Here is a 27,930-nt window from a genome sequence, read left to right as displayed (position 1 = left end):
TTCCCACTACCCTTAGCAGAAAAAGTTGATTATTGTCAAAGTTTTGGTCTCCGGTATCATCATGCATTCCAGTGTTGCCCTCTTCCTAGCCGTCTGGGCCAAGGTCGCTATGGCGGCGCCTGCCCCCGAGGCCGCCCCTGCGCCGACGCCTGCTCCTAGCCCTCACGAGGTTGAACGGGCCATCGAGGACCGGGCCATTGAAGCCCGTGCGGCTACCTGCAAGTTCACCGGCAGCCTTGGCTACTCCTCGGCCTCCGTGTCCAAGTCGTCTTGCTCCACCATTATCCTGGACACCCTCACCGTCCCTGGTGGAGTCACTCTTGATCTGACGGATCTGCCTGACAACACGGTTGTTATCTTCGAGGGCGAGACCTCTTTCGAATACGAGGAGTGGGAGGGTCCGCTGTTTGCTGTCTCTGGCACTGGTATCACCGTGGCTGGTGAGGCGTCTGGTGGCTCGATCCTGAACGGCAATGGTGCAGTAAGTTATGGGAGCGACATGAAGGGGAATAACAATAATAACAAGACAAGGTCATACAAAAGAAGTTAGAGATACTAATCATTGTCGCAGAGCTACTGGGATGGCGAAGGTTCCGACGGCGGAGTGACCAAGCCCAAGTTCTTCCAGGCCCACGACCTGACAGACTCGCTCATCGAGACTCTCACCATCCTGAACCCGCCTGTCCAGGTCTTCAGTGTCAATGGTGTCTCCAACCTCGAGCTCGCATACATCACCATCGACGCCTCTGCCGGAGACAGTCTTGGTGCCAACACCGACGGCTTCGATATTGGTTCTTCTGATACGGTCACCATTGAGTACGCGACGGTCTACAACCAGGATGATTGCGTCGCCATCAACTCTGGCACGGTAAGTGGCTCCAGACTGGCTTCCAGGCCTGACAGGGAGTTATTCGTTGACTAAAGTTGCTCTCACAGAACATCATCTTTAGGAATGGCTACTGCTCCGGTGGTCATGGTCTGTCTGTCGGTTCCGTCGGTGGGCGAACCGAAAACACCGTGGACGGAGTTCAATTCCTGACCTCCACTGTTACCAACTCTGTGAATGGTAAGATCCAAAGAAAGTCGGGTCTCGCAGTTGTGTCTGGATAGAGCGCTCACAAGGAAACTACAGGAATCCGTATCAAGGCCACTGAGGGAGACACCGGTACCATTACTGATGTCGAGTACGACGACATCACTCTTTCGGACATCTCCAAGTATGAATCATAACGCCCCTCTCCCTTCAGGCCCAGTAAACAGTATTGCTTACAATATTTCACAGATATGGTATTCTCATTGAGCAGAACTACGACGGCGGAGACCTCAAGGGTTCTCCCACGAGCGGCATTCCCATCACTGACCTCACGGTCAAGAACATCGTCGGCTCTGGCGCCGTCTCGAGCTCTGGATACGATGTTGTGGTTGTCTGCGGCTCGGGAGCTTGCTCCGGCTGGACCTGGTCCGATGTTGTTGTGACTGGTGGTAAGACGTACAGCTCTTGCGAGAACGTTCCCAGCGGCATCGCGTGCTCTTGAATGGAGACACTCAAGACGGGGCTGGTCTCTCCGCCTCGGCCATAATAGTCTTTGCTTTCGATCTGATCAGTCACTCTCTTGGATAATCAATGAAATCCTATTCCCTGTTTCGAAATGGAGAGTCCATATCCAAGCAGGCAATCCAGTGACGGGCGTGAGTCGTAAGCCGCTATAGCCCTGTCCTCCAATATTTATCCAGGACGTCTTGTGTGACTTCAAACGCCCAATGATGACACGTCTGATGCATAACTGGGCTAACCTCCGGGGCATCTTCATCCTCCCCGTCGTCCCATACTGTTCTGACGTCTGACGCCACATACTTCTTCAACAGCATCCGCCGCCACCTTCCCGTAGATCCTACGCATTTCTTCCAGCGGCTGACCTGCCTTTCATCGTCCTCGCATCTCCTACCTGCAAAGAAGCGACAGTACCACTGGAACCAGCCCCTGACGTCAAACTGGTGATTGATCCATCCGTTCGCCTCCCACTCTTCTATGCTCTGCCCGCAGGCTACTTTGAACTTGTTCGCTTCGGGGTCGTATGTTGGCGAAGTGAGATAATAGGGTATGTTGAGGCCTTCGGTCCATGACGGGGGGAGTTCAAGATAATCGTCGTAAACTGTGATGCCCAGCTTCTTGGACCGTAAGGGCCGGAAGTAGGAGCCGCCGAAGGCACCTTCGCGAAGCACCTCAGCGGGTGACTTGTTGGGGGTGAAGTCTGGGTGGGACTCGAAGTGGAAAACGCCGCTTTCATCACGAATGGGAGCAGGCTCGGTCGGGGTCCAAGAGGACCAGGATGCGCGAAGCTCTTCGAGGTCAACATCAGGCTCGGGTCTGCTGCTCTCATCCAATTCCGCCCTTTCTGCTGTAACCAGGGCGCCCGCTGGTTTTCTCTTCATCTTCGAGGACTTCCCCTTCTTGTTAAGAGATGACACGGAGCCCTCAACTAGGCCAGCGCCATCATCGTTATAGATCGGTCTTGTCGGCGCTGCTGCCAAGCGAGCAGAAGTCCTCGTGGGTACGGCATCTACTCGTGGCTTCGCTATGCGAGGCTTCTTTGCAATTCTTCCTTGCTCAGCACCACTGGACCTTGCTGCTGCTGTCGCCGACTGTCGGATGGCCTGCGCCTGCGCTACAGCCCCGAGCTCTTCCAGCAGTGCTTTGTTGCGATTGATGTTCTCCTGCCTCCTGGTAGAGAAAGTGCTGGTTGCCATGGCTGTCGCTTAAAAAGGGGATCGAGTTCTCATCAGCGAGCTCGAATACCCTTGGAGACACTGCAGCTTGTTAAGCCATCTATGAAAACAGGTAAGAAGTCTGTGTCCTTTACTGCATGTTTCCTCAGGAGAGGCCGTGAATATCAAGGTGATGTCATGGACATTGTGCTGGCAGCATGGAGAGGCAAGGCTAGTGTGCTGAAGGCGGGGCAGGGCTGGGTAGACAGGAGGATCCCTGTAAACTTCCCTGTCATCTCCCCCACTACTCCACAAGGCACAACGCCCCATTCCTCTGATCTTTCCACCAAACATTTGCACAGGGACAAGGCTGTCGAAACCTAGCAAACTTGTGTTCCTCTGATGTCGAGGTGGCAGGTGCTCAGTCAAGCTGAAAACTTTCATGCACAAACATTGTGATCCCAAAAGTTTCTTGGTATCGGAATTATTGCTTGTGGCGGGAGGCCTGCCGATAAGTGGTGCAAAGAAGTGATTGGACGATAAAAGGCTGCCAAGTCTTTGCACAAGCTGTGTTAAATAGCATGCATGCAGAGCTCATTGGTTGAGGATGCAGGTGGCTTGAGATCCCTGTGCGCTGCTCTGGCATAAGCAGGTGCACTGGGTTTCGGGCCTGGGAACATCACATTTTGCCCTCAATCTAGACAGTGCCTGTATGGTATTGGAATGGATCGTCGACTGGGCTCATGCTCTCTAACCACATTTTGATTATTGTGTATTTATATATTTACTTTGAAGTCCCATAGAGGTGAACTGCATAGTCTCCCCTCTTCCTTCCCTCTTCTATAGCTTTTAATCTGTGAGTAAACAAATGAAACATTCCTTCATCAGAATCTTGCCAGCATTCAATTCAGGCTATTGTATTATGGGCAACCAAAAGCACATAGGCAAACCTCATTATCAACCTGGCCATGCCTCAATCATCTTCCCCTCAAAACTTTTGATCTAGACCAACCTAGCTCAGCATCTTGTATATATGGGAAGCTACAACTGTCATGTCCTCATGCATAGCTCTTCCTGGTCAGTCATCTTCAAATGTTTTGTCCCAAGGGAAAATACTATGCTGAGCCTTAACAACATGAGCTGTATGCTCTCATTCCACATTGATTTCATCATTTTTCTCTTGTTCTATGTTTAATATTAAAGCTTCTATGACAAATGTCAAGGTTTGTCACAAAGTTTTTGAACTTGATCCTCTGTTCGGCTTGCAAATGTTATTGGGTTTGAGAACTGGGAGGTTTGCAGATATGGATCTGGACTGGGTTGATGAAGACTTCTGGCTGCTGGATGGTCAACTTGAGGAGATTGAGGGACCTGGGGCAGAACTGAGGCATCAAGCAAGCTTGGTTGCAAGCCTAGTTGCACGCACCCCTGAGCTCTGATAGCCAGCCTTGGAGGTCACCAGGCTCCTGCCATGAAGCCTCAAGAACAGCTACTAATGCATCAAACAAAGCATCTCTTGCTGCCCCGCTGTCTACCTATCTCTCCTACCCCATGTCGCCTGCTGCCCTCAACCCCACCTACTCCTTGAGCCCCACTACCACTACTGATACTCCTCTGACAGCAATTATATCTTATATTTTTCAGTTGTCGACCCCACAACTGCCAACATCAACCCACAACCACCACCACCACTACCATCACCACCACGACGTTACCACCACCATCACCACCACCACCCAAGCTGTGATAATAACCGCCGCCTTGTACTCCCAGCCCATCCTGCACTTATCGAGACCAGGACAGAGCAGGTCCACCAGGAGCACAATGAAGGTATGAATCACTGCTCTCTCTAAGAAGGCCATTCAGCCCTTACTCCCTTTTGCTTATTTCACACCCTCCTCAATCTATTTGCCCCTTCAATCATCATCCAACCTATTCCCCTTCTTGCCTCCAGCAGCCCACTCAATTTGCTGTTTTGAACGCGTCTTTGAACGCGTTTCAAGCAGATCTTGGCTTTGTTGAATCTATAAGCCTTCTGCTACCTATCTTCACCCTTAAACATAACTGAACCGCTTTTCTTGCAAATGCACAACCTTACACTGCTCCTCTTCCATCATCAAGAAGCAAGCTAACTCAAAAAAGCTGCTGTTCCAACTTCTTCAGGCGCTGGTGGCCCTCCTCCTCCTCCTAGGAGTCTTGGGAGGCACAGGTTGTCATGCCCAAGGGAGCCTCGTCGTTGGTAGTGCTGCCACTGACTATTCTCGTAACAAACCACCACCGACAAGCACTGCAAGCCTGTGCTCCTTTGGCTCCGAATATCTTGTCAATAATGATGAGGCGGTTCACCAGGCTGGCGAGAGAGATGTTCACCTAGAGACAAAGACTGAGAAGATGCGCACAGTCCAGCCATCTTTCAAGTCTTCTCTGGTTAGCCTCAGTGCTCCTACTGCTGAAGTTCTAGACCTGACTTCTAGCACTGTCGGTTCTAAAGCCTCTATTGAGCACCCTGTCGACAGCCAGCCTCAGCATGATGACGAAAAGAGCCACAGCGCCATCACTTCTGGAAGCAGCAGCACCATCGCTCTCATTGCGGCTGTTGTTACAAGTTTTGGACCATTTGCTTCGGCAGACAACCTGAAGGACTATGGAACCACCTTGAAATTCCAGCCATCCACCATTACACTTACGGGCCTTCCGGCTCCTGATGTCAGCACTACAAGCTCATGCAATGTCATCTGTCCCCACAACGAGCTCCAAGACAAGTGCAACAATCCACCCTACTCAGCCTCTTGTCTCTATCAGTCAGCCGGATGCCACGTCACAATGGATACACCTTATGCTCCGTGCCTCACCATGTGCAAATGCGTTGTCAGTAGAGACATCCCTGCTGATGCACAGCCAGGGCTCACCCACAAAGAAGATGACGAATTTGCCGGTTTGGACTAGGACTCCGAAGCCATGGACACACGTCAAGATTCTGGTGAACAGGACACCTTGGTGCCAACCATGTTGGATGCAGACCGAAGAAATAACAACACTGTCAATTTGTCTGCATTCATGGACTCAGACCTGATCAAGCCAGCAGGGCACTTCCATGCAGGCTATACAAGATCTTCTGACGGCAATGATATGCCTAAGCGTCACCGAGCAAAGCGGAATGAGAGGTCATCATCAGACCCTTACTTCGAACTGAAGACTGCCAACTTCACAGTCAAGATTCAATGTGATGGACTAGGCTTCTTGGCATTCTGGCGTAGAGCACTGAATCTCAACAAGCCAAAGCAAGAGCTTGGAGTGTATGATGCGCTGTACCAGATCAAGGATCCGTCCCCTCCACCCTCCTCCAGACAGGATCGACTGGGAGTTCCAAACGACAGCAATGATGCCAAGTTTGGATACTAGCGCTACAACAGGCCTGCTGTGTCTGCGATGTATGCATGGGCAGCTTTTAAGGAAGCTGGGCAGACGTGACCTCGGGGAAGCACATACCTCGCTTTTCCCCCTACCCGACACGCGCAACCATATACGCCTCATGTATGCAAGACTTCAGCAACTTATTGGTTGGTCTGGTCGACTGATCCAATACTTTGGACGCATTCACATACCTTTCGAAAGCTGCACACATCTGCCTGGGCCACATCAGAGTTGGCCTCATTTGGAATTTCGACAAGGATTGAATGGATGATGAACTGCATAGATGGGTGCATGACTGCTTAGTTCAACAAGGCTCTCTCGGAATGGCGTCGAGGAGTTCTTTTTCCCCTTTTCATTTTTCCTTTTCCTTTCTGGTTTCAAGATTGTTGACTATGAGGTGGAACAACATGAACAGCCTTGGGAGCTTGCCAATTGATGATATGGGCAACATGGGCAATGATGGATGAATAGACCTCAGTTCTCTACATTTGATGAGCAATTGACCAAGCATTTAACCATGTTGCTGCTCTTTTGCTGAGCTGTGCAGACTTGACCACAGTCAAATGTGTGTCGTGTTCAAGTGGATGATGCATTATTGGTATGCTGCTTGACTATCTAGTCTGAGACACATCAACCTGCCATCAATGCTCAGGGCCACCATACCCCATCCCATCAAAAAGCCTCACACAGAACACAGCAGCCAGTGCTGCCATGCTGCCCAACATGACCATTTGTGTGCCCTCCCATGAGCTCCTCCGCACATCTGCCCACCTCCAGCCCAGCCTGCCCAGCCCCTTATCCTTGACCCAAACCTCCTCTCTCTGCTTGTGCATGTGCAGCACAAAGTCCTTGATGAACCCAAAGGAGAAGAGAGCGATAATGCAGACAATGAAGCTCCATAGCAGGCCGTCCCCGACATGTTTGACAATGAAGTAGGGAAAGAGAGGCAGGCTGCCGCCAATAAGGTAACCTAGTGCCACAGACATGCCAGACATGATAGGCTGAGGGCCGGCATCCTGCTCTTCGTCCTCTTTATCCTCCTCCTCTTGTACGGCCAGCTTTCTCTCTATTGCTGTCGCCACGTCATGCCTGCTGTGCACATGCTGCCTAACCAGGTCAAGTAGTTCTCGAGGCAGATCGAGTGGTGCAAGATAGCTGTCCACAGCCAAGCCAGCCTTCTCATCCATACACCTCTCCCCAGCCTCTTCATCATCATCCTCATGGCTGGGATCGGTGTCTTTCCCAGGGAGGCTAGCCCTAGCCTCCCCCTTGGCGCTCAGATACCCGCCAATCCCCATAGATATGCTCCCAGCACAGATCTCCGCCATGCCGGCGTAGATCACCGTGTCTGTCTGTCCGAGGCTCGACAGGCCCGCCGTTAGGGCGAATGGCACTGTGAGGCCGTCCGCAAAGCCGAGGGTGAAATCAGCGAGGAAGCGTGAGAGGGAGGGCCGGCTCAGCCATAGCTGGGAGGAGGCGGCATGGCGCTGGGCGGCCTTGAGAGAGCCCTGGCTGCCTGAGAGGGGAAGGTCGTCTATCGAATCGGATACGATGCCGGCGGAGGAGGAGGACTCGAAAGTGTCGGCGGCGAGGGGCGAGTAGAGGGGTAGGCTCGAAGAGACAGTGGAGGGCTCCTCTGAGCCATTGCGCAGGGCGCGTCTCAGGGAGTCGAACATGATGACTGCGGCGGCGAGGGAGGAGGTCGGCGGATCTCTTCGCACAGCGAGCTCGGCGAAGATGTTCGACTTGGGGCAGGCGTGCTGCTCCGCCGTGAAGAGTCTCGGGGGATTCAGGTCGGCACCCTCCAGCAACGCAACATAATACCACCGGCAGACGAGTCCAAGCTGTAGAGCAAGGAGAAGGAAGGACGAGAAGGAAGCCTTCGTCCCTCTGTTTTTCTTATGCTCCAGAAACCCCTGAGGGAGACGTCCTATCCTCCTTGGTAACAGAAAGAACGCATCCCTCTTTTCCTTCCCTCCATGCAGGTGGCATTAAGCTGCCGCGTGCCACCTCCCATAATGCGTGGCCAACCTTGTGTGTGTGTGTAGTATTTTGTCCCGTAGCCTGGGGTTCCTTTCCAGCTCGGCAACCCGGCACCTGAGCGCCTTCCCCGTGCAGGCCTCACCGAACGGTCAGCATGCTCATATGCGTGCAGGCCATTGGTTGGTGCCTTGGTCAATGATCGCCCTGGTCTTCCCAAAGAGGGAGGTGGCATTTGGGGTCTGGTCGCGATCTGCGGGGACTTCGTTGATATGCATACTACTATTGTATGTAGTGCTATGCAAGCTGGGGCACGCTGGGGCAGGGCTATCAGGGGCCCCCCTCTAGTGTGGTGGGCCCCTGCTAGCCCAGCACTGAGAGGGGGCCTGAAGGTCAGCATAGGGGGGCTTCGCAACAATGATGATTGGGCCGCTAGGGGTGATCACTGACTGCTGTGGCAGGGTTAATAGCGGGTTTAGCAGGCCCGGCAGGTCATTCCAATTATCGGGGACAGAGGCGAGCACGTGTACCAAAGTATGGCCTCACATCCACCCACAGAGGCGTCGTCAGAGCATAATCTAGCACGTGTCTGGCCATAAGAAAGGGCTTACTACCTGCAATCCTGCATTGCAGAAGAGAACCTACTCTGACAGAAAGGCATCAACGAGTTTATGCTCTCAAGAAGTGTCAGGGGCCATTTCACATTTGGCAGAAGAGGCTCGTCAAGATGGAGGATAAGCGTAGTTCATGCATGAACTGCAGACGTCACTGTTACTACGACTCAGACCTTTCCTAACACCATACCTTCCAGCACTGGACTGGTCTTCTCCCTGCGGCACTCCAGCTTTGATTACATCTTGACTGCATAAATCTTGTACGACCCTTTTTTGAAGTCAGCAATGGCTCGTCAAAATTACGCCAGCACAGAGGGAGCACCCGCAACTTACCCGCCCAATCATTCAGGTCCTCGCCTTCCAGATCTGCCAGATCTTTCTCGTCGAAAGCACACGGCTGATCTGTCGAGGCACTCCCACCACAACAAGACGATGATGACGCCGATGCTGCTGCTGCATCTGCTGCCGCTGCCGCTGCGTCTGTTCCCTTGTCCTGCGGCTTGCAGCACGAGGATGTGGAAGCAGCAGGAGCAGCAGCAGCAGCAGCAAGCTTAGCACTACCGTTGGAGCAACAGGACGAGGAGACGGCTGGCTGAGCTGGTGCACTCTCGATCCTTGGGTTGCAGCACAGGTTGCCCCCCTTTCCCCCAGCCGTCCGTGATCCATCTGGGTTTGTCTCCAAGTAAACATTCAGATCCGCTTCGTCGTTTTTGATGAATACGCTCTCCGCCGCGAAGCCCGCCTCCTGCAGGTACTGCTGATATTGCTCGACCAGGCTGGCGCCCGCCACGCACCCGACGTACAGGGCCATGTTGGCGCGCAGTCTCTCCGGAAGCGGCTTCTTGGCCAGAATGTCGGAGATGGCGACTCGTCCGCCGGGCTTGAGCAGCCGGTGCATCTCCTTGAAGACGAGGTGCTTCTCCTCCTCTGGGACGAGGTTGATGACACAGTTCGAGATGATGACGTTGGCGGTGTCGGAGGGAAGCGCGGATACGTTGGTAATTTGGGACTCAACGAAGTCAACATTGGTCTTTTGGTGCTTGAGCTTAATCTCGTTGGCTCGTCTGAGCATGTCCTGAGTTTGGCCGAGTCAGTTATGTGAGTTTATTTTTCACCGGTCATGCGGCTTGGCTCACCTTGTTCATGTCGACACCGATGACCTTGCCAGTTGGTCCGACCTTATTGGCAGCCAAGAAAGCATCGAAACCGGCACCGCTTCCTAGGTCAATAACTGTCTCGCCCTACAGGCTTGGTCAGCTTCAGCCACGATCCATAGTACAGCAGATATTGCGTGTTTCCTCAGATGTGAACCAGTAGGCAGAAAAGAGGGGCATAAGATTCCCTGTCTCTGGAGCAGCTTACCTCACGGATAGTAGCCACTGCCAATGGATTCCCACAACTTAGCCCCAGGTTGGACTCCTTTGGGATCCCCTCGAGCTCCTGGTCTGTATATCCAAAAGCTTTAGCAACAGCATGACCGTACTCGGCCGCGGTGCCCTTCGATGCGGCACTGTAACGCTCGCTAACGTGGTTGTAAATTTGTTGTGCCTCCATCTTGGTTTGTAGTAGGTTCTGTACCAAACAAAATACGTCAAAATATATTATTGACACTCAGAGTTGTTGGCCTTTCTTTTTCTATCCAGGATCATACTGTTCGAGAACCAGTGCTTTATATGATGGACGATACACATCGCCTCTCCCTGCTAACCCGTTTTGGGAGAAATATCGATATGTCACCGACTGCGACTAAACCCAAAACGGGAAGAATTCGCTCTGTCACCAGAAAATTTCCCTGTTTCGCCTCACTGCTGCACACCGATTGATCTCCTTCACATCGTCTCATTATTACCCAACAAAAACAGCTCACTCAGGTTTACATCAGTGGCGATGAAGCATGCCAAAGCTCAGTCGACACTCATGGACAAATGGTCTCTAAAACCAACCGACCACAACACCATCCGCACGCGCAACAACCAGCGCCGACACCGAGCCCGTGTCAAGTCCCGGCTTGAGGATCTAGAGAAGCGGCTGGAGGAGGCCGACGCGAGACTGGAGGCTGCTTTATCGACCATCTCGGTCCTGACGGCCGAGCTTGAGGACCTACGCGCTCGCGGAACTCAGACGCTACACCGGCAGTCTCTATTCCCTCGTTGCGCCGGGCCGTCGCCCCCTGTTCCTGCGACTGCACCGGTGGTGATACCAGACACCCACTACGAAAAGGACCCTCAGAAAGTCTCAGATCCTTCCGAGCCATCAGTATTACAGCATAACGTCCCAGTTACATCTATTTCATCAGACCCTGCCGGCCAGGCAACCGCCAGAACTGTCACCCCAACGCCAGACGAGATCATTGACGATGACGACGGCTCGAACTGCAACTGCCAGACCCTGCCGCCCTCTGGCCCCGGTGAGTCCACGATAGCCTGCACTTCGGCCTTCCAGATCGTCGAGCAGCAGAACCTCAGCGGTGCTGTGGAGGTGGCCATGGTCAGGGCGTGGCTCGGGCCTGGGTTTCGAAGGGCGTTGCGGCCTGGGGAGGCGTGTCGGGTCGAGACGAATCGACTCTTTGAGCTCCTTGATCATATTACATCCTCGTCATAATGGACGGATCTCTCAAACAAGGTGTTTCATTTAAGTTCAAGCGGATCCTACACCTGCCGAAGCCTCCTTCATATCTCTGAATTTCCTTCCAGACGGCAGCAATAATATAGAATGTTGAAGAAACTTGCTGCATTTCTTCCCATACATGCAACCTCATTGAGAAAGAAAACCACTCGGCCTTAGTGGCCAGGTTCTAGTAGTCGAAATTAAAGGTCGGCTTGCGGTTATCTACCTTCCACAAAAGTTGCAGGCCTCGTCACTGCTTCTGATGCCAAAACAACTCAAGAACAGCCCTGCCTAGCCAACAAGTTGGATACTGTCAAGACAAAACACACTGGATCGTCCTGACCCACTATTGATATCAGAGATTTTGCCATAACCACAGCCTGTTTGAGACCTCACATAAGTTGGAAGCTTGTGCTGATCTGTCAGGAAACAAGCCTTCCCTCGTGAGTGGCCCATGGCAAGGGACATCCATGCCTGCGGCGTTATAAAATCCCAAGTACCCCGACGCCTCATCATACGCCTTCTAGGTCTTGTCATTTGCGCTACATCGCGGCCTTATCTGGTCCTTTCAGCCTCGCAGGCCTCGGTAAACTCATTCAAAAGCTCCTGTGCCGATCTTCAGCGAAATCTGCGCTGGATTGACACTGTCTTATGAGGTCATAAGTGCGGAAACATACCTGAAGATCGTCGTCTACCATCGATGCCCAAGCTTTGGTCGTTTGCAATCTTAGATCCCTCACGCGAGGGCTCATAATGCCAAACACGACACATGCCAGAAGCCACGGGTTGTCGCGCTGTGGACAGTCGGCCAGGGCCTGCTCAACCAGTCCTCGATCTAGAAGCCGCTGCTCTTCGGCTGGAAGCTCTACCGCCTCGCCTATCTCGCAGATGGTGCAATGCCCACATGATACTTTACCGTCAGGTAGACTCATGTCAAAGTGCTGGATCAAGGCCTGGGCAAGACAGCTTTGCTTGTAACACGACTTCCTGGGTACAGTGGAGCGCGTTCTTCTCCTTTTGTTTTAGGTCTGTTTATATCTCCTCAGCGATCTCGTCGAATTCTTGCTTGGTCTTGGTAAAAGTTTGGATGACACTGAGCTTGGGTGCAGGCATCCTGTTTTATGCATGATATTGTTCATATTGAAATTCATATACTCGGTTTTCCGCTCAGCATAATTAGAAACAGCCGGCGCTTCGGGACCACCAGTCCTCCACCTGTCTACAGCTGTTTCGTTGGATCCTAGTGACATGATATCATACGAATACAAGTTGAACTCGGGCGTAATGGCTCTTAAGAGGCTGAAGCGGAGCTCAAGCATGGCATAGTTCACGCCTAGCAGACTCGGCTGGAGAGAGATAGCTCAGCGATATACAGTCGCTCGCGTTGGTGGAGTGGTGGTCGGGCAGCTGGAAAGCACAGACAGAAAATGGGTGGGGTCGCGAAGATGAGATCTCAGCCCTTGGATGTGTAGAGAAGGCTGAGTTCCTGAGCAATCGACTTGCAGCATCGCAGGGCCAGGCTTGTCTTCCCATGAGCCACATCCATGAAGCAGGGGAATCGTCTTCTGTGTGGGTGTGGAAAGCAGCATGATTAGGCTTAAACACCATCTGTTCTGCGGAGAATCATCTCATCGATGCTAGATGATGACCAGGAATACAAGTTCGAGAAAGAAGAAGAAAAGAAAGTGAGAAAAAAAAACAGCGCAAACGGCCTTTTGACCATAATCTGACTCCGTCGGATTCAAGTTCGGCCGTTGTTCCTCAACAGTCCGAGGCCCACGGTTGATATTTGCTTATGCGACAACACTAATTCGTTGATGTCTCGTCTGATTTCAATGTGATCAGCGTAAGCCTGTGGGTAAATTTCGGTAAGGCTCGGACTCGCGTAGGCTTCGGCGCCCCAGCATTTCTGACTACATCAATGGACACGCTCCCAAGACGGACTATCATATTGAAAATTGATCTCAAAAATTTATCAAAATCGAGCCCTGATAGTTGAACCGAGCACCTCAGCCCTCTCTCTCCAAGAAATATGGCATCCGGACTCTTCGTCGACCCAGCCACCCTCCTCCGGCTGACGCCCCTCATCAGCTCAACATGCACGCTCTGGTTCGCCTGGGACCAGCGCGTCATGTACGGCACCTTTGCCCACCGTGACCTCGAAGAACAGTCCAAGGCCATCTTGCCCCTCTGGTGGAAGAAAGTCCTTGAGATCCATGACATCGAACGCGTCCTGTTCCCGCTCACCGTCACGAGCGTCACATCTATCATCAACATACGCAAGTACGGCAGCCTGCTGCGGGCCAAGGGCAGCTGGGCGTGGTATGCGGCGGGTGCGGCTCTCGCAGTGGGGCACCTCGCCTTTGTGCCAGGGGTCGTGTACAAGATCAAGGCTATGATCGACGATAATGGGAAGGGCGAGGCGGTTGAGCAGCAGAGAAGGTGGCTTACGGTGCATACTCTGAGGACGCTGACGGTAGACCTGGGTGCTTGGGTTGCCTGTGTGATTGCTGTGGCGAGAACCGTCTCTGATTAAGCAGCTGAGCCCTTTATGAACAGCCGTCGAATTTGGCATGGGAGTAGCATCGAAATCTAAGATGTGTCCACTGAGAACACAATGTCTGCGTCTGCCATCTTCATAAAAGAGCGCCAAGTCCTCATACAATGTGTAGTTAGAAGTATAGCTGGGTCTTCTATAAATAGTTGGAGTCTTGATTGACCTATTTGTGATTCACAGTGTCTCCCAGATCAAATTGCAATCACGCTAGGAACAACTCTCTCACGAAATGCTTCAAATCATGGCATTAATGAGACTCGGGCGACGCACCCACGGAATCTTGAACTGTCACTTGTTTTAGCCCCCATTCCCCGCGGGGAAATAGGATGCTTCCAAGCATAGTTTAGTGGGCGAGGTGCAGCGTCAATACGTCACACGTCCAGACATTTATCAATCCTCATCTCTGCCGTTTCTCGATATTGTCTTGCTTATTCACGTCTCTCATGGGCGCCATGGCGGCTTACAATTTCGTCAACGTCTCGGTCATCCAGCCTCCGTCTTCAGGTTTCGGTCTGCAGTCTGCCATCAAGCCGCCTTATTCGACACTCGGGAATAGCGTTGCAATTGATCTATACCAGGGCGGCTGCGGAATTGGCGACAAGGACAGTGTCAATTGCTCCTTGGCTTGCCAGGACTCCCAATATCTATTCAAGTCCACTTACACCATCGCAAATTGCCTCACGCTCGCCTATGCAGCCAATCTCGTGCCAAATGCATCACTCATTACGGGTCACAATTCCGCCGTCGAAGCCCTAGGTGCTTTCGTTGGGCTGGAGCACATGTCCCAGTTCGACTTCAACACTACCATCGACAATTTTCTCTACTGCACCGCTGCGGCCTGTACAAATGACTCTCTCATTACCTGTGGCAGCCAGGTGCAGAAAATCATTGCCGACAGCCCAATGAATACATCTTCTACCAAGTTACTAACGACCATAGAGGCTGTGGCAAGTCTTTGTGACGATGGTCAGTATGAGACGAACAATATACTTGCCGGACCAGGCGTATGTCCCCAGCTGTAAGGCCTTTCTCCCCTCAAGCCAGGGCTCTGACAAAACAGCGAGTCTAGGTCACCATGGTGTACATGTTACAGGCAGGACTTCTCGTGGTGTTTTATGCTCTGTCGTTATGGGCTTGTGACGTACCACATTTCATCTCGAAATCTTGGTCCGTCCGTGAGAAGCGGAAAGTCGTCGATGTACAGCCCGGTTGGAGGGTAAGTGCTTTCTGACGCTCAACGTTGTCTGAAATCTAGCTTCCAAGAACACGTCTGGGCCCTTCCCAGCCCAGGCTCGCTAACAGAGCCTTTCCAAAGCCGGTAAACTCCACAAAACGCTGGTCAGATACTTTAAAGGAACGGACAGGAGCCTTGATACATTCCACCATGGTCGACTTCCAGGAAGCCCAAATCTACTTTGCATTGGCCCTCGCAACAGGGACTTTCATGGCAGCCAAGGATCCAGGTGCGTCAGGGGAGACTCATTACGAAGCGGTGTATGTCGACCACATGGTCAAGAAGTGGTTTCTGGTTCTGGCCCTCTCGACGCTCTCAATCTCCCAGCTCATGGTATTTATGACCTCACAACGATCGTGGTACAAGACAGCGATCTCCATAATCACTGTAGTGCTCTCTACTGTCTTTTATGTGTTGCTGCCGCCTATCCAGAACGCCGACGACTACCCGACAATCACGCATAATCCAGACTGGGCTTTATCGGAATGTGGAGGACACGCCTCTCCTGTGGTGCGATGCAGCAATACGTTTTGGTCATCGTTCGACAAGTCGTTCAAGCTCACCAATACTACCACGGTCTTGGCTGTGCCTTATCTCGCCTTTTCCTGGCGTCTCGCCTATCAATTCGTCCTCTCCCCCAAGAGTTCCTCAACTGCTCCAGACTCGCAACGCCGAGTGATGCACCTGGCGACTCCCTTGGCCAGGACAATAGTGCTTGGTTTCACTCACGCGTTCATCCTGGCTTATTGCTACATCGTCATGATAAACATCCTGATCGCCTTTTTGGCCAACTCTTCCTGGGACTGGTCGCCAGACAAGATCTGGCCTCTGGCTATTCTGTGGTTCTCGGTCGCGATCAAATCTGCTTATCTTGTTCTGGGTAAGTTATCAAACCCGCTCACGTTGCTCTTCTAGACAGCTCATCTTTTGGCTAATAACACATGTCCTCAGCGGGATTCGCAAAGATATTTGGCATGCGTCTTCCCAAGCCATATATATTCTGAAGGCGGACCAGGCGGACATAGTTTGCAATATTTTGGTTGCCTCAAGTAGGGACTACGCAGGAGATCCTGTTGCGAATGCGAACAAATTTCAGCAAGGTAACATGTCTGTAGCAGTCCTCAGGGATGATGGAGACGTGGCGCTGCATTAAGATATGGCAAAGTACGGCGTGATGTGCACCAGAGAAGGCTGTTACGTGTTATCTTAATACTAGCATTGCTTCATCATCGCTGGAGAGAGATTAAACCCATAATAGCAGGATGTCTCGTTCACTTATCAGATAACAATAAGCAAGTCGATCGCGATATCCGCTGCAACGTCTTTCAATATCTGATCAGACCGCAAAGAACTGTTTTTTGCCTTGATATTCTCTTCTTTCCTTCTCCACAGTAAGGCAGTCTTGAAGCCGATAAACCAGGCTCAAATGTTTGCATCGAGGAGTGCATTTATTAAGAGACCTTGACAGTTCCAAATGTCCAAGTCTGTTCTGGTCATCCCCAAATGAGATAGGACACTCGAGTTGTGTTCTGCTTCTGTTGGGGCTCGAAATCATTTATGGAATGACAAGCTATAATTTAGTCTCGGCATATACCTGCCGTAAATGCCGTATAATCTTATTCCAGTCTTTCCTCTATACACTCCGGCATTTCTGTACCGGCTGTAGCCACAAACTGACCATCATGTGCGCACTCTGCAACTGATATTATACCCACTAACTAGTTCAGGCTACTGTATTATAGATACGCGTAACCTATAGCAGAACGGCTAAGCTCCACGGTCGCAGTTGGGTTCATAGCCAAGTGTACTACCCATGAATATTCATGAGTAAAATCATGCGCAGTGAAGGTAGTGTGAAAATAGGGGGAAAGATGAAGAAGGAGAGAAAAGTTTTGGGGGGAGGAGGGTCCGAATGGAAAGTTTTGCATACGATCAAATCTTAGAATCGAACGCATTGTCAACAAGCACATGCGCGTTTGACGAACAGGAGTGGAAGGGATATTTCGGTTTGTGGGGTATGGCCTGCAGGGACCGCCTGCTCGGATAGGTAGACTGGGGTGCATAAAGTGAATTTGAAAATCCGCCAATAGAGAAAGCTCACGATGTCCACTTTGGAGTCGCATTCCATTTCCGTCACTGACCACCCCGGAGCTCCTCGTGGCTCCACCGACCATTCTGGACTTCTTTTCCAATAGTACAGAATCTCATCGGACAAGACCGTTGGGGGATTGGTGGACCTCGTGAGTCTGCAATGCGGAAAGGTCGTCAGCAAAAGCTTGAAAGGCTTCGTAGCGCCGGCTGTGAGCTGCCGAAGTTGGCGCATGAGATCATATGCTCCATGGCGAAATGGTTGCAGTCCAAAGTGAGGACGGTCAATTCTCCTGTTCCTAATTTTATATAAGGATGAGAGATTCCTTAGCAAGTCACAGGACAAGACTACTCGATTCTTCTCCCAGACCCACGCCACTCCTTGCCACCGAGGTTCTCAATATACCCTGCACAGTATATCTGGATCATTTGTATTATTAATCACCATCTCGAAACACCATGAAGTTCGCTGCAGGCCTTCTCCCTCTTGCCCTGGCGGGTGCCGCCTCAGCGAAGACTACCCGTCCTGGCCACAAAGTGAAGACACAGCAGTCCGAGAAGCCAACCCCATCGCTGAAGGAACGCTCGACCGAGACCTGTGATCAGTGGGGCGAGATCGAGACTGGTTCTTACATTGTCTACAATGATCTGTGGGGCGAGGCCGATGCCACCAGCGGCTCTCAGTGCACGACAGTCACGGCCGTCACCAACGGTATCATTGAGTGGTCGACATCCTGGACATGGGCTGGCGGCTCGTCCGACGTCAAGTCATTCGCCGACGTCTCGCTGGTCTTCACCCCTACGGAGCTGTCTGCTCTCTCGGACATCCAGGCTGTCTGGGAGTGGAGGTGAGTTTTCTTGGTCTACATAGCGAACATTGCGCCGGTGTGGATGCTAACAGCGTGACAGCTACTCTGGCACATCCATCGACGCCGATGTGGCCTTTGACACGTTCCTGTCGTCTAGCTGCAGCTCGACAACCGACGAGTACGAGGTCATGATCTGGCTGGCCGCCCTTGGTGGTGCTGGACCCATCTCGTCGACCGGCGCCACGATTGCCACGCCGTCCATCGATGGGTATACTTGGAACCTGTGGTATGGCCTGAACGGCGCCACAAAGGTGTACAGCTTTGTTGCCCCCAGCGAGATCACATCCTTCGATGGCAACCTTCTGTCGTTCTTTGATTACCTCGTCGATTATGAGGGTGTCTCGTCCAGCTCGTGCCTCATCGACATCCAGGCCGGCACTGAGCCGTTCACAGGAACCTCGGCCACCCTGAAGAGCAACTACTACGTGACCATCTAGAGTGCAAGCCTGATGTTTCTGGAACTGTATATATAAATTTTTAAATACAAAAATTACAGACACTTGGTCCAGCAGCTCATGACCAAAGATATCACAGTATATGATTAGTTGGTGACATTATATTGTATGTGTGCGAGGGACAGTGACTCACTGGCCCAGGGCCGTGCACGGCCCCAGCCAGCCAACAGCCAGACCTGTTGATAGCCTCAGATAGCTGGCCTCGTGGCGTTTCTCTTCCTTTCTCTTTTCTCTTCAGCGCACAGCAATGCAAGCCTTTTTGCCCTCACACAGTATGTATCCCGAGACCTCAAGTCTTGTATGTGCTGTATACTGGGACCTTGATGGGGTATTTATCATGAGCTTCCAGATTGCCTGTTCCGAAGTTGACAGGAGAAATGTTTGTATATCGCCAACTTCTAAAGGTGTCACATGTGATAGCAATGCCAACCTTCCTGATTTGTACACGTTATGTCGTGGTGTGCCATACATGACTATGTCCTTGTGAGTGGAAAAAAAAAAAAAAAAGCTAAATAAATGAAGAGTGTAAAATGGTCTTCCTTATGTTACAGTCCCAACATATCGAAAGACCAGACATATTGTGTTTGGTGAATCTATACTTTCATAAAGTTCTTAGGAATAGATACAAACCTAAGATTGTTTGAATATTGTTGGCTTACGGTCTGTAAAAGGCCTCCAGGATAAGTTAGTATGGTCGAGTTGAGTTGGGCACCCCGAAACAGTCGAATCTGCACCACGGTATCTGTGAGCATATCATCATCGTTCCAGGGACATGACCTTCTGCTCCATCACAACATCTACAGAGCTCAAGACAGTTTTAGCTGTTTAGAGAAGCTAGGTTATTGTCTTATTGATAAACTTATGAGAAATCCTGCAGCTTGGTCAACGCTCAAAAGCGTGTGCTGTATTTGGCTGGCCATTATCAAACGAGGACTACGCTCTTTCCTATGATGGCTATCATCAGCCTTCGGGTCTGATGTCTGTAAAGCCGACATGATCTGTCAAGGCCCCCAGGTATCAATGATTCTGGAGCCGTGGTTATTGTGTGAAGGCTGGCTTATTGAACAGGCGAACGAATCATGGAAGCACTCAAAATCATGAATGCTCTGGAACCTACGATCCGCACTACCTCATTCACTGCATGCTACACACAACTTGCATGTCTATTTGAGTAGTTACGAACATACCAATGTTCATCCAAAGACAAAATTGGCCCTAATTCTCATAGAATACGGACTGTCGCTACTTTGCAACTAGATGTTGCTCTGTCAATTCGGTCGACGCATCAGGGAGTTCAAGTGACGAAACATGCGGCCCCACTCAACGCGTTGTTCTTCTCAATGCTTGCGATCATACTGTGTAAGTACACATACAAGACTAGCTCATAGTAGTAAACCTTATAGCAAAGCAGTAGCATCGAGACGTATTACAGTTCAGGAGAAGCCCAAGCTCTGTGTGAAGCGCGCCATGATAGTCCTCGGGATTCAAGATCGGTGTTCGGGGAATATGGCTGTGGATCTCAATAAACCAACACTCACCACAGGCCCCATATTTGAGGTGAGATATCAACAGGAGAGCAATGCAGTGAAGAGCCACCAGAAATAAATCTGAAACTTTGGAAATATCCTCCTGCCCTTTTGGAATAGCCTTATCGACTCTTGTATGCCACGCGTCGCGTTCTACAGCGCGCACACTTAAGCATAACCAAATCTGAAACTTGGCGCCCAACTCGCTGCAATCGCAATTGGCTGGCCTCTCCTGAAAACTAAAAGGCTAACAAAATGTCTCCTTGCCTTTGCACTCAAGTACTTGGTCTTGGTGACGGGGCTGTTACCCATCCAAGGCCACACTATCTAGACGCGGGCTATTCATGGGTGGGTGTCTGTCCACCATATTTCTAGAGCCAGTCGATTTGTATTTTCTCTCTCTCCCACCACCTTTACCTTCTGCCTGCAGCAACGATCGACTGATCGTCCGTACATGCTGTAGGTTTGGCAGACGTGCCCCTGATCGGCAGAGACCGCTATTGTAATGGGTAGGTCGGTGTGGTCGGAGGTGAATATGCCTTCAGAACAGCTGACAATTTGTTCTGTCGTCCAGGTATCAGTGAGCGTGCATCTGAGCCGGATGACGTGTCGGTCCACAATTACAACCGGCATTGACCTGCGAGGCTGGCACGGCATCGTAGCCTGGGCATATGAAGGTTGTTAAGAGGAAGAATGGAGGGGGAGAGGGAAGGGAGGGCACGAGCTCAACAACAGCGAAAACGCCAAAGAGCCTCCAGTGAATAGATGTTCCCCGGCCGTCGGCATGTGATGTGCTTCTTCGCCGACATATGCTCACCATTGTAGTTAAGAAAGACGAGCATAAATAAGACGACACAGCACCGTGCTGGAATGATCAACTTTTAGAAGATCTCATCATCCCCAGTCCAATCTTTCAAATCATCCCTCCCTCTCTCCTCACTGAAGACTCTTCGTCTCCTCTCCTCCGTAGCAGCCATGTCTCGCAGTACGCTCCTTGTCATTGCTGCTCTGGTAGCGCAAGAATGTTCGGCGGTACCAGTGGTGTTGCCCACCTCGCTTTTCCCCAGCTTCACCGCGACTGGTATCGCCATCCCCTCTGGGGCTCACCTTGATATCCCCAAGAGGGACGAGGATCTGCCTCACCTGCCTCTGCCTACTGGACTGCCTGGCATCCCAAGAGACAATGAGAAGAGAGATGAGGATTTTCCTCATCTGCCTCTGCCTACTGGGCTGCCTGGCATCCCAAGGAATGAGAACTTTCCTCACCTCCCTCTGCCCACAGGTCTGCCTGGTATTCCAAGAGATGAGGATCTTCCTCACCTTCCTCTGCCCACAGGCCTGCCTGGTATCCCACGGGACAACGAGAAGAGAGATGAGGATTTCCCTCACCTGCCTCTGCCCACTGGGCTGCCTGGCATCCCAAGAGATGAGAACTTTCCTCACCTCCCTCTTCCAACAGGCCTCCCTGGCATCCCAAGGGATAATGACAACAACAAGCGGGCTGAAGACTTCCCTCACTTGCCTCTACCCACTGGCCTCCCTGGCATCCCACGGGAAAACGAGAAGCGAGACGAGGATCTCCCTCATCTGCCTCTGCCTACTGGGCTGCCTGGCATTCCAAGAGATGAGGATTTCCCTCACCTCCCTCTGCCCACTGGCCTCCCTGGTATCCCACGCAGCAAAAACGACGAGAAGAGAGACGAAGACCTCCCGCCTTTCCTCCCCAGCCTGTCTCTTCCATTCCCTCTCCCAACAGGCGCTGCGAAGGAGGCCAGGGCGGACGACGAGCTGCCTCATCTTCCCCTGCCCACTGGTCTCCCCGGAATCCCAAGAGACAGCGAGAAAAGGGACGAGGACCTGCCTCACCTCCCCCTCCCAACCGGTCTGCCAGGCATTCCACGAAGCAACAACGACGAGAAGCGCGACGAAGACCTGCCTCCTTTCCTCCCAAGCCTCTCCCTCCCCTTCCCCCTCCCGACCGGCGCCGCGGCCGCCAACAAGCGAGACGAAGACCTGCCCCCCTTGCCACCTCTGCCCACCGGCCTCCCCGGCATCCCGCGTAACAATAACAATAACGACAAGAGGCAAGAGTTCTCGACCTCCATTCCGGCTTCGATCGCGACCCTCTCCGAGCCCACGGGCTCGTCTCTGATTCCCAAGAGGGAGATTCCTACCTTTACCGCCCCGACGGGCCCCGTGCCTACTGGTCCGGTTCCCACTGGGCCTGTGCCTAGTGGGCCTGTGCCAACCGGTCCTCTGCCTAGCGGGCTGCCGACGGGCTTGCCTGGGGGTCTGGCTCCTCCTGCTTCTCCCGGTGGATTGATCGTCCCTGACAGGGTCTGAGAGATCGTGTAGATCTTTTAGAGGCGATAGAGAGAAAGAGGAGGGACTCGAGTGGGTCGGGTGTCCAGAGAATGACACGAAGCAAGTGTAAGACAAACGGAGAGGGGGGTTTGTCTCCATGGAGACAAGGGGTGTGAGGGCCATCAGGGGCCAGACACCCTGGATTCCCAGTCAGATAGGCTCATTCACACAGCCTTTTGAACATTGTATGTTTCAGTTCTTCGTTGTAGACTCGCCTCCTGTCTCTGAGGCTTGAGGAGGTAGAGGTGATGTTCCGTTGGCTTTTCTCTTCCATTCCTTTCCAATCTTGACAGCTTTTAGTCAGAACGTTTGAATGGATAATAGAACGATCTCTTTTATTTACGTACCATTTCTACCGATGATGTGTGATGATTTTTTTATTATTAGAAAAAGCAATGGTTCAGTGTGATAGTCAGAGTTCGCACATTCAGGAATGTGAGGGTGTGAACGAACCTGCTTCATTGGGTGCCCCATTGTAGTGGGTGTGCCTATGTGTCTGTGTCATAAGTAAAACCAAATAACACCATAGCCTGTCTTCCCAAAGATTTGACGACCTCCCAAAAGAAAAAAAGATGAAGAAAATTGCATAGCTCAAACAATAGAAGAGAACGAAAGGCGTCCCTTGCGCCCAGCCGAGTCTTTCCAGTTTCCAAACGCCAAATGAATCCCATATGCCCAAGTAAATAACACCAACCACCAGAAAACCCCGCTCTCGTTTCTCGCCGCTTGCGCGCCCTTATTGAATCTGTGCCCTCACAACATCATCTAGAAGCCATCATGGTGCTGTGGTACCCTCAGCCTCATCCTGCCCTTGCATGTACTCCGCAATCTTGTCGTCTTCTGGCGAGGCTGAGCTCTCGTCGACTTGGGCGCGGACGACCTCCCACTTGCGCAGAGGGCCACTCATTCCTACCCACAAGTCGGTTGGGATGTAGTCTCCCACCTCAGACCGGAAAGTTTCGCGGTCTTTCCAGTCGGTTTCGACCAGCTTGTCGACGGCCTCCTTGGCCTTACGCCAGATGCCCTGGATCTTGGTCTCGACCGCCCGCCTCCTCTTGACCTCAAGAATGAGGCTGTCGTAGGCGTTCGCGTAGCCGTCGTAAAAGTAGCGCAGGTTCTCCATCTCCTCTAGGCGGGCGAAGATGCTATCCTTCTCGACCTCCCACCGGTTGATAAACTCCACCTCTGCCGCGATGTATCCCTGTAGGCGAGAGCCAATGTCATCCATGATGTGGAAGGCCTGCATGATGGCCGTGTGGGCCGACTGGATCTGGTCCGTCTGGTGTTTGAGCAGACTGAAGTCGACATCGACCTGGTGCATCTCTGCGTTCAGATCTGCCACGACCTCGTCCACCTCTGGGGAGTCCTGCATTACAACCTGCACAATCTCAGACTTCGCAGCTGGGTCGAGATCATCAATGTTGGTCTCCTGCTGATCGATCACTCCTGATATTGACACCGGATCCGCCTCGCCGCTGTCCTCGGCCGCCTTCCGCCGCGCCAGGGCTGCACCACCCTCGGTGATGCGCACGGCAGTGACACACATATCGAAATGACGGTTGAGCGAGACCAGGTGTGTGGCCATGGAGTGAGACTGCTCCGTGAGCGATCGGAGGAGGTCATGGATGGGCGGTAGGTTCGGGCGCTGACGGCCGGAGTCACCTGGTGAACCTGGCGATGGCGGCGAGGCGGACGATTCGAGGGCCTGCTTGAGGGTGCGCATATCGTTCTCGAGGCGGAGGAGGTCGCCATCAAAGGAGGTCAGTGTGGCCTGGAGAACAGAGACTTAGCTTAGCCTCGTGACGTCTTCTCGACGAAGATACTGGTGACAGTAGAAAGGGGCCGTCTGCTAGCGGACATACCTGTAATTCTACGAGGCTGGCCTTCAGAGCGTTGACAATACCGTCGACCTGGGTCTCGTCGACAAAGTCGAGCAGGTTCTTGGGATCCTCACCCTCGGGCCTGAAGACGGGGTCCACGGCCGTGCCCCTCAGCATGTCCATGGTATCCTTCAGTTTGTCGTTTGCTGTGTCAAGCGTCTTGATCAGGCTGTTGAATTCCCTCCTGCTAGCCTTGTACGTCTTGTTCATGCTGCCCGTGACTCTGGCGAGCAGCTTTATCTGCTCGCCAACACCCGTCCTGAGGAAGGCAGTCTGAGCACCCAGTATGACTGATTCCTCGTGGAGCTGCCGTGCATGGGTGGTCAGGTCGTTTGCACGAAGCACGAGCCTGACCGAGGCCAGCGACCGCTTGGCGGCGAGGAGGTGCTCGACGAGGGTCTCGACGGAGACGGAGGCTGCAATGTCATCATCATCGTGCTCGAGGCGGGGTGCGTCATCGCCGACGTAGGGTGGCTCGTCGTGACGAGAGTGAACAGCCGACGAGGCTGGGCTCGGTGAGGTCGCCATGCCGGTCGCGTGACGAGGACGAAGGATGGAAGCTACTCTGGTTTGTTGAAAACGGTGCACGGCTCTGAAGCTGTCCTGCGAGTAGCAATCACATCTTGGGTGAGTGAAGGGGCCTGCAGAGAAGGAAAAAAGTAGCTTGAGCTGCTGGAGGAGCTGTTGCGAACAGAGAGCAGGGGGAGAAGGAGGACGAGGCAGAAAAGCAGTGAGATGACAGGACAGTGATGTCAACTTAAGCTTTAAGACAGGGGACCCGACCCGCTACACCGTCAGCACCATGTCACCATCTTTCCCCTGTTGGCCCCTCCCTGGTGGCCCCTGCCTGCATGCCACAGGGCTTGCGTAGGCTGCACGCTAAAGGCCTGTCAAGTGAGACAGGGCTCTCTTAATTGCTACTTCTCTTCTACATCTCCTCCTCCTACTAACAGTCACAGCGCTATGCAATGGTATACTATAGTAGTTTATGTATCAATTATCCTTGATTATTTTCAGTTGCAAGTTACCAAGCGTTCAAATCGTTTCTGTATGCTTTTATTCAAGTCTCTATACTTCATAAATTTATTGTAGTATAATGACTTCCTTTGTCTTGGTGGAATACTTCTTGCGAGCCTAGTCATTTGAATATCTTTGAAATAGAAACACAATGTCCAAGTGTTGCAAACAAGGTCAGTTATGTAAACTCGTTGACATAACATAGGAAAGTTATCAAGTCCACACATGGGAAAGAACGTCCTTCCATTAGGCAAAGCTTTTATTCTAAGTTCTGATCAACACCTCTCTTGATTTGCCTGCGAGACCAACCGGATTGCCGCGAATTCTTACCTTCACATCCACTCCTTGAAAGTTTCTGGCCATCACCTCCAAAGAAGAAAGGAAGAAACAGAAGATCGTACCTCACTTGTCTATTTCTTCTGATACGTATAGTTGGGGGTTGATGACCCTGAGTTATTCTCATGGGTGCTACAAGTCCCTACCATACAAGCCCGCCGAGCATAATCATCCCTCCCAAACTGCGGTTCCGTATGCGGTGGATCGTTCAGCGGTGTTGATCTCGGGGCCGAGGGATCTATCTGATTCTGTCCTGTGGGCTTGTTGTCGGATTTCTTGCCCCAGGATCCTGAACCGGACGGTCGATCTGGCGGCGGTGGTCCTGAGAAAGACATTCCAGCTTGTTTTCTTAAACTTTTGTACTGTCTTACCTGCTTGAGTGATGTGTTTGTCTGTCGACGATGCTCCACGTTGTTATTCTTGTGTTGTTCGAATTGTGGTCAGTCTGTGCAGAAGCCCTCCTGCCCTGAGCCACCCCGGCCTTTTTAAATACATCCTCTCGCGTGATATTTTCCCATCGTGATTCGAGAGAAGAGGTGAGCTTGGGTTTCACAGGGGAGTTGGTCTCTAACATTGAGCCACGGCAGTCAGTGTTGTAGACTCACTCCTCCTGCATTGGGGTGGCGGCGCGTGAGCGAGCGGAAGTACAAGATCCTCATAACAATTCGGTGCAACGGTTGGAAATGTTGTTCACTCTCAACAGGCTGAGATTCACGTCTCTAGCCAACGCAGAGTGGTAACTCGACATATGACTTTCGCCTCCTCGACGACAAAATGTAAGTCACTGCGATTCACGGCATAGATTGCACTTGATGGATCCCAAGGCACTCAACCATGAACTGAGTAAATTCCTGAAGAGCCCCCCTTTCTTCAAAAAGTCGACCCAATCTCCCCATAGCGTATCTTCTCAAACTTGACCTGCACGCCAGGGTAGTACTCCTCGATCAGCGCCGGGTTCCCCTCCGTGGCATTACATGGCCCCGCGCTGCCTTCGTCCAGCCAGTTCATGTAGCCCCCCGTATCATCCCAGATACTAAAGATGAGGACCATCCCCCGCCCCAGCGCATCTCCCATGCCAGCCAGTCCGCCCCTCTCCTGTGTCCACGACGCCGTCGCATTGCAGTACGCATCGTCCATGACACTGCCCGTGAAGCCGTCCCCCGTGGAGACGACGGCGTTCTTGAGAATCCGCCCGTCCTGACCCCACAGCCGCCGGATCTCGATGAGCGTCCCATCAGGCGTGCCGTCGTCCGTGATGAACTGCGTGGTGACGGTGAACACGCGCTTCGTGTCGATGGTGTCGTTGGCCGCAGGGCCGTAGAAGTCCGTGACGTTATACACGTACGGGTTCCACCCGCACCCCCACTCGTCGCACACGCCGTCCGCCTGTCCGCACTCGTCGTCCGAGGTGCAGAGGTATACGCCGCTGGTGTTACACGGGTGCGGCGTCATGGCCTGCGCGAGGGCGTTGGCCTCGAGGAGGTCCATCTCATTGCAGCAGGAACCGTGGGTCTCATTCACGTTTGCCTTTTATTGTGTCAGTCAGGGAAAGACAGCAGAAGAACAAAAGAAAGAACGGAATGAAGAAGAGAGAAAAACAGAGAAGGAGGCGTTGTTATGCATGAGCTCATGAAAGAGGATATGACTTACCACTCCGTTGATCCAGGCCAACCTCGAGCATTGCGCATCACAGTAGCCCGTCCCGTACGAGGCGCCCGCCGGGTTCAGGGCGCTTCGGCCACCGCTGGCTTCCATCTCGGTCAAGTACAGCGCGCCGTTCATGCCGCAGACGAGCTTGGAAAGGTCCACATCAAAGCTGATCTCCATATCCAGCATCTGGAACAACTCATAGTCCTCCTCTCCGATGTCGAGCAGATACACCCGCGGTCCGACACTGTCGTATGTGCCATTAGGCAGCTTGATAAATTGATTCATGATGATTGCATCCCCGTCCGTCTGCACCCCGTTGGCGGCATAGTCGATCCCTTCTAGGGCGCAGTTCTCAGCACATGCTTCGGCTGTGGGGCAGAGCGTCGTATTCAGCGCTGCGTAGGTTCCGCAGCTGATGGCCGTGTTATTCACATCGTGTATATTGCGATAGAATTCGTCCAGCACAATGGTGGTGTCGCGCTGAACACAGCCGCCTTGGTTGGTACAGCGGTAAGTTGGCAGCTTCGGATGGACTTCCGGGACTGCTGTACCGATCTGCTGGCATGCTGCCAGAGCTGGTAGTAGAGCAGCGGGGAGAAGCTGCTTGAAAAGCGTCATCTTGCTGAGCCGAGT

The 27,930-nt window shown here is 52.3% G+C and overlaps 12 protein-coding genes across 12 annotated transcripts; 7 read left to right on the top strand and 5 right to left on the bottom strand.

The window, feature by feature from the left end:
- Window positions 1-109: 109 nt before the first annotated feature.
- On the top strand, window positions 110-1,535 carry M406DRAFT_58981 (family 28 glycoside hydrolase; the record flags this gene model as incomplete). The annotated part of the gene is made up of 5 exons (XM_040924621.1): window positions 110-481; window positions 572-868; window positions 937-1,066; window positions 1,133-1,217; window positions 1,283-1,535. 5 exons carry the CDS (start codon window positions 110-112, stop codon window positions 1,533-1,535), a joined length of 1,137 nt encoding a protein of 378 aa, XP_040780731.1.
- Window positions 1,536-1,807: 272 nt separating this feature from the next.
- M406DRAFT_325253 (uncharacterized protein) lies at window positions 1,808-2,748 on the bottom strand (the record flags this gene model as incomplete). The annotated part of the gene is made up of 2 exons (XM_040919963.1): window positions 1,808-1,917; window positions 1,947-2,748. The coding sequence occupies 2 exons, from the start codon at window positions 2,746-2,748 to the stop codon at window positions 1,808-1,810; spliced, it is 912 nt and encodes a 303-aa protein (XP_040780730.1).
- Window positions 2,749-4,257: 1,509 nt separating this feature from the next.
- On the top strand, window positions 4,258-5,652 carry M406DRAFT_66239 (uncharacterized protein; the record flags this gene model as incomplete). Its single annotated transcript, XM_040924983.1, has 2 exons — window positions 4,258-4,536; window positions 4,870-5,652. The coding sequence occupies 2 exons, from the start codon at window positions 4,258-4,260 to the stop codon at window positions 5,650-5,652; spliced, it is 1,062 nt and encodes a 353-aa protein (XP_040780729.1).
- Window positions 5,653-6,691: 1,039 nt separating this feature from the next.
- Window positions 6,692-8,126, bottom strand: M406DRAFT_354137 (uncharacterized protein). Its single transcript, XM_040922837.1, has one exon. It carries the CDS (start codon window positions 7,794-7,796, stop codon window positions 6,762-6,764), a length of 1,035 nt encoding a protein of 344 aa, XP_040780728.1. The 5' UTR covers window positions 7,797-8,126; the 3' UTR covers window positions 6,692-6,761.
- Window positions 8,127-8,950: 824 nt separating this feature from the next.
- On the bottom strand, window positions 8,951-10,268 carry M406DRAFT_58979 (uncharacterized protein; the record flags this gene model as incomplete). The annotated part of the gene is made up of 5 exons (XM_040924620.1): window positions 8,951-8,982; window positions 9,048-9,188; window positions 9,276-9,789; window positions 9,851-9,955; window positions 10,077-10,268. 5 exons carry the CDS (start codon window positions 10,266-10,268, stop codon window positions 8,951-8,953), a joined length of 984 nt encoding a protein of 327 aa, XP_040780727.1.
- A 363-nt stretch (window positions 10,269-10,631) lies between these two features.
- M406DRAFT_66236 (uncharacterized protein) lies at window positions 10,632-11,315 on the top strand (the record flags this gene model as incomplete). The annotated part of the gene is made up of 1 exon (XM_040924982.1): window positions 10,632-11,315. One exon carries the CDS (start codon window positions 10,632-10,634, stop codon window positions 11,313-11,315), a length of 684 nt encoding a protein of 227 aa, XP_040780726.1.
- Window positions 11,316-13,353: 2,038 nt separating this feature from the next.
- Window positions 13,354-13,857, top strand: M406DRAFT_248376 (uncharacterized protein; the record flags this gene model as incomplete). The annotated part of the gene is made up of 1 exon (XM_040916526.1): window positions 13,354-13,857. One exon carries the CDS (start codon window positions 13,354-13,356, stop codon window positions 13,855-13,857), a length of 504 nt encoding a protein of 167 aa, XP_040780725.1.
- Window positions 13,858-14,330: 473 nt separating this feature from the next.
- On the top strand, window positions 14,331-16,116 carry M406DRAFT_325249 (uncharacterized protein; the record flags this gene model as incomplete). Its single annotated transcript, XM_040919962.1, has 5 exons — window positions 14,331-14,844; window positions 14,881-14,882; window positions 14,972-15,094; window positions 15,233-15,992; window positions 16,064-16,116. 5 exons carry the CDS (start codon window positions 14,331-14,333, stop codon window positions 16,114-16,116), a joined length of 1,452 nt encoding a protein of 483 aa, XP_040780724.1.
- Window positions 16,117-17,659: 1,543 nt separating this feature from the next.
- On the top strand, window positions 17,660-18,506 carry M406DRAFT_58977 (family 12 glycoside hydrolase; the record flags this gene model as incomplete). Its single annotated transcript, XM_040924619.1, has 3 exons — window positions 17,660-17,737; window positions 17,780-18,048; window positions 18,110-18,506. The coding sequence occupies 3 exons, from the start codon at window positions 17,660-17,662 to the stop codon at window positions 18,504-18,506; spliced, it is 744 nt and encodes a 247-aa protein (XP_040780723.1).
- Window positions 18,507-21,025: 2,519 nt separating this feature from the next.
- Window positions 21,026-22,393, top strand: M406DRAFT_66232 (uncharacterized protein; the record flags this gene model as incomplete). The annotated part of the gene is made up of 1 exon (XM_040924981.1): window positions 21,026-22,393. One exon carries the CDS (start codon window positions 21,026-21,028, stop codon window positions 22,391-22,393), a length of 1,368 nt encoding a protein of 455 aa, XP_040780722.1.
- A 381-nt stretch (window positions 22,394-22,774) lies between these two features.
- Window positions 22,775-24,822, bottom strand: M406DRAFT_343847 (autophagy-related protein 17; the record flags this gene model as incomplete). The annotated part of the gene is made up of 3 exons (XM_040921923.1): window positions 22,775-24,185; window positions 24,277-24,710; window positions 24,780-24,822. The coding sequence occupies 3 exons, from the start codon at window positions 24,820-24,822 to the stop codon at window positions 23,190-23,192; spliced, it is 1,473 nt and encodes a 490-aa protein (XP_040780721.1). The 3' UTR covers window positions 22,775-23,189.
- Window positions 24,823-26,517: 1,695 nt separating this feature from the next.
- Window positions 26,518-27,915, bottom strand: M406DRAFT_58975 (family 7 glycoside hydrolase; the record flags this gene model as incomplete). Its single annotated transcript, XM_040924618.1, has 2 exons — window positions 26,518-27,174; window positions 27,298-27,915. 2 exons carry the CDS (start codon window positions 27,913-27,915, stop codon window positions 26,518-26,520), a joined length of 1,275 nt encoding a protein of 424 aa, XP_040780720.1.
- Window positions 27,916-27,930: the final 15 nt, after the last annotated feature.

This window comes from Cryphonectria parasitica (genome assembly GCF_011745365.1).
Source record: "Cryphonectria parasitica EP155 unplaced genomic scaffold M406scaffold_1, whole genome shotgun sequence".
Lineage (NCBI taxonomy): Eukaryota > Fungi > Ascomycota > Sordariomycetes > Diaporthales > Cryphonectriaceae > Cryphonectria > Cryphonectria parasitica.
This window is presented reverse-complemented; position numbering and strand designations above follow the sequence as displayed.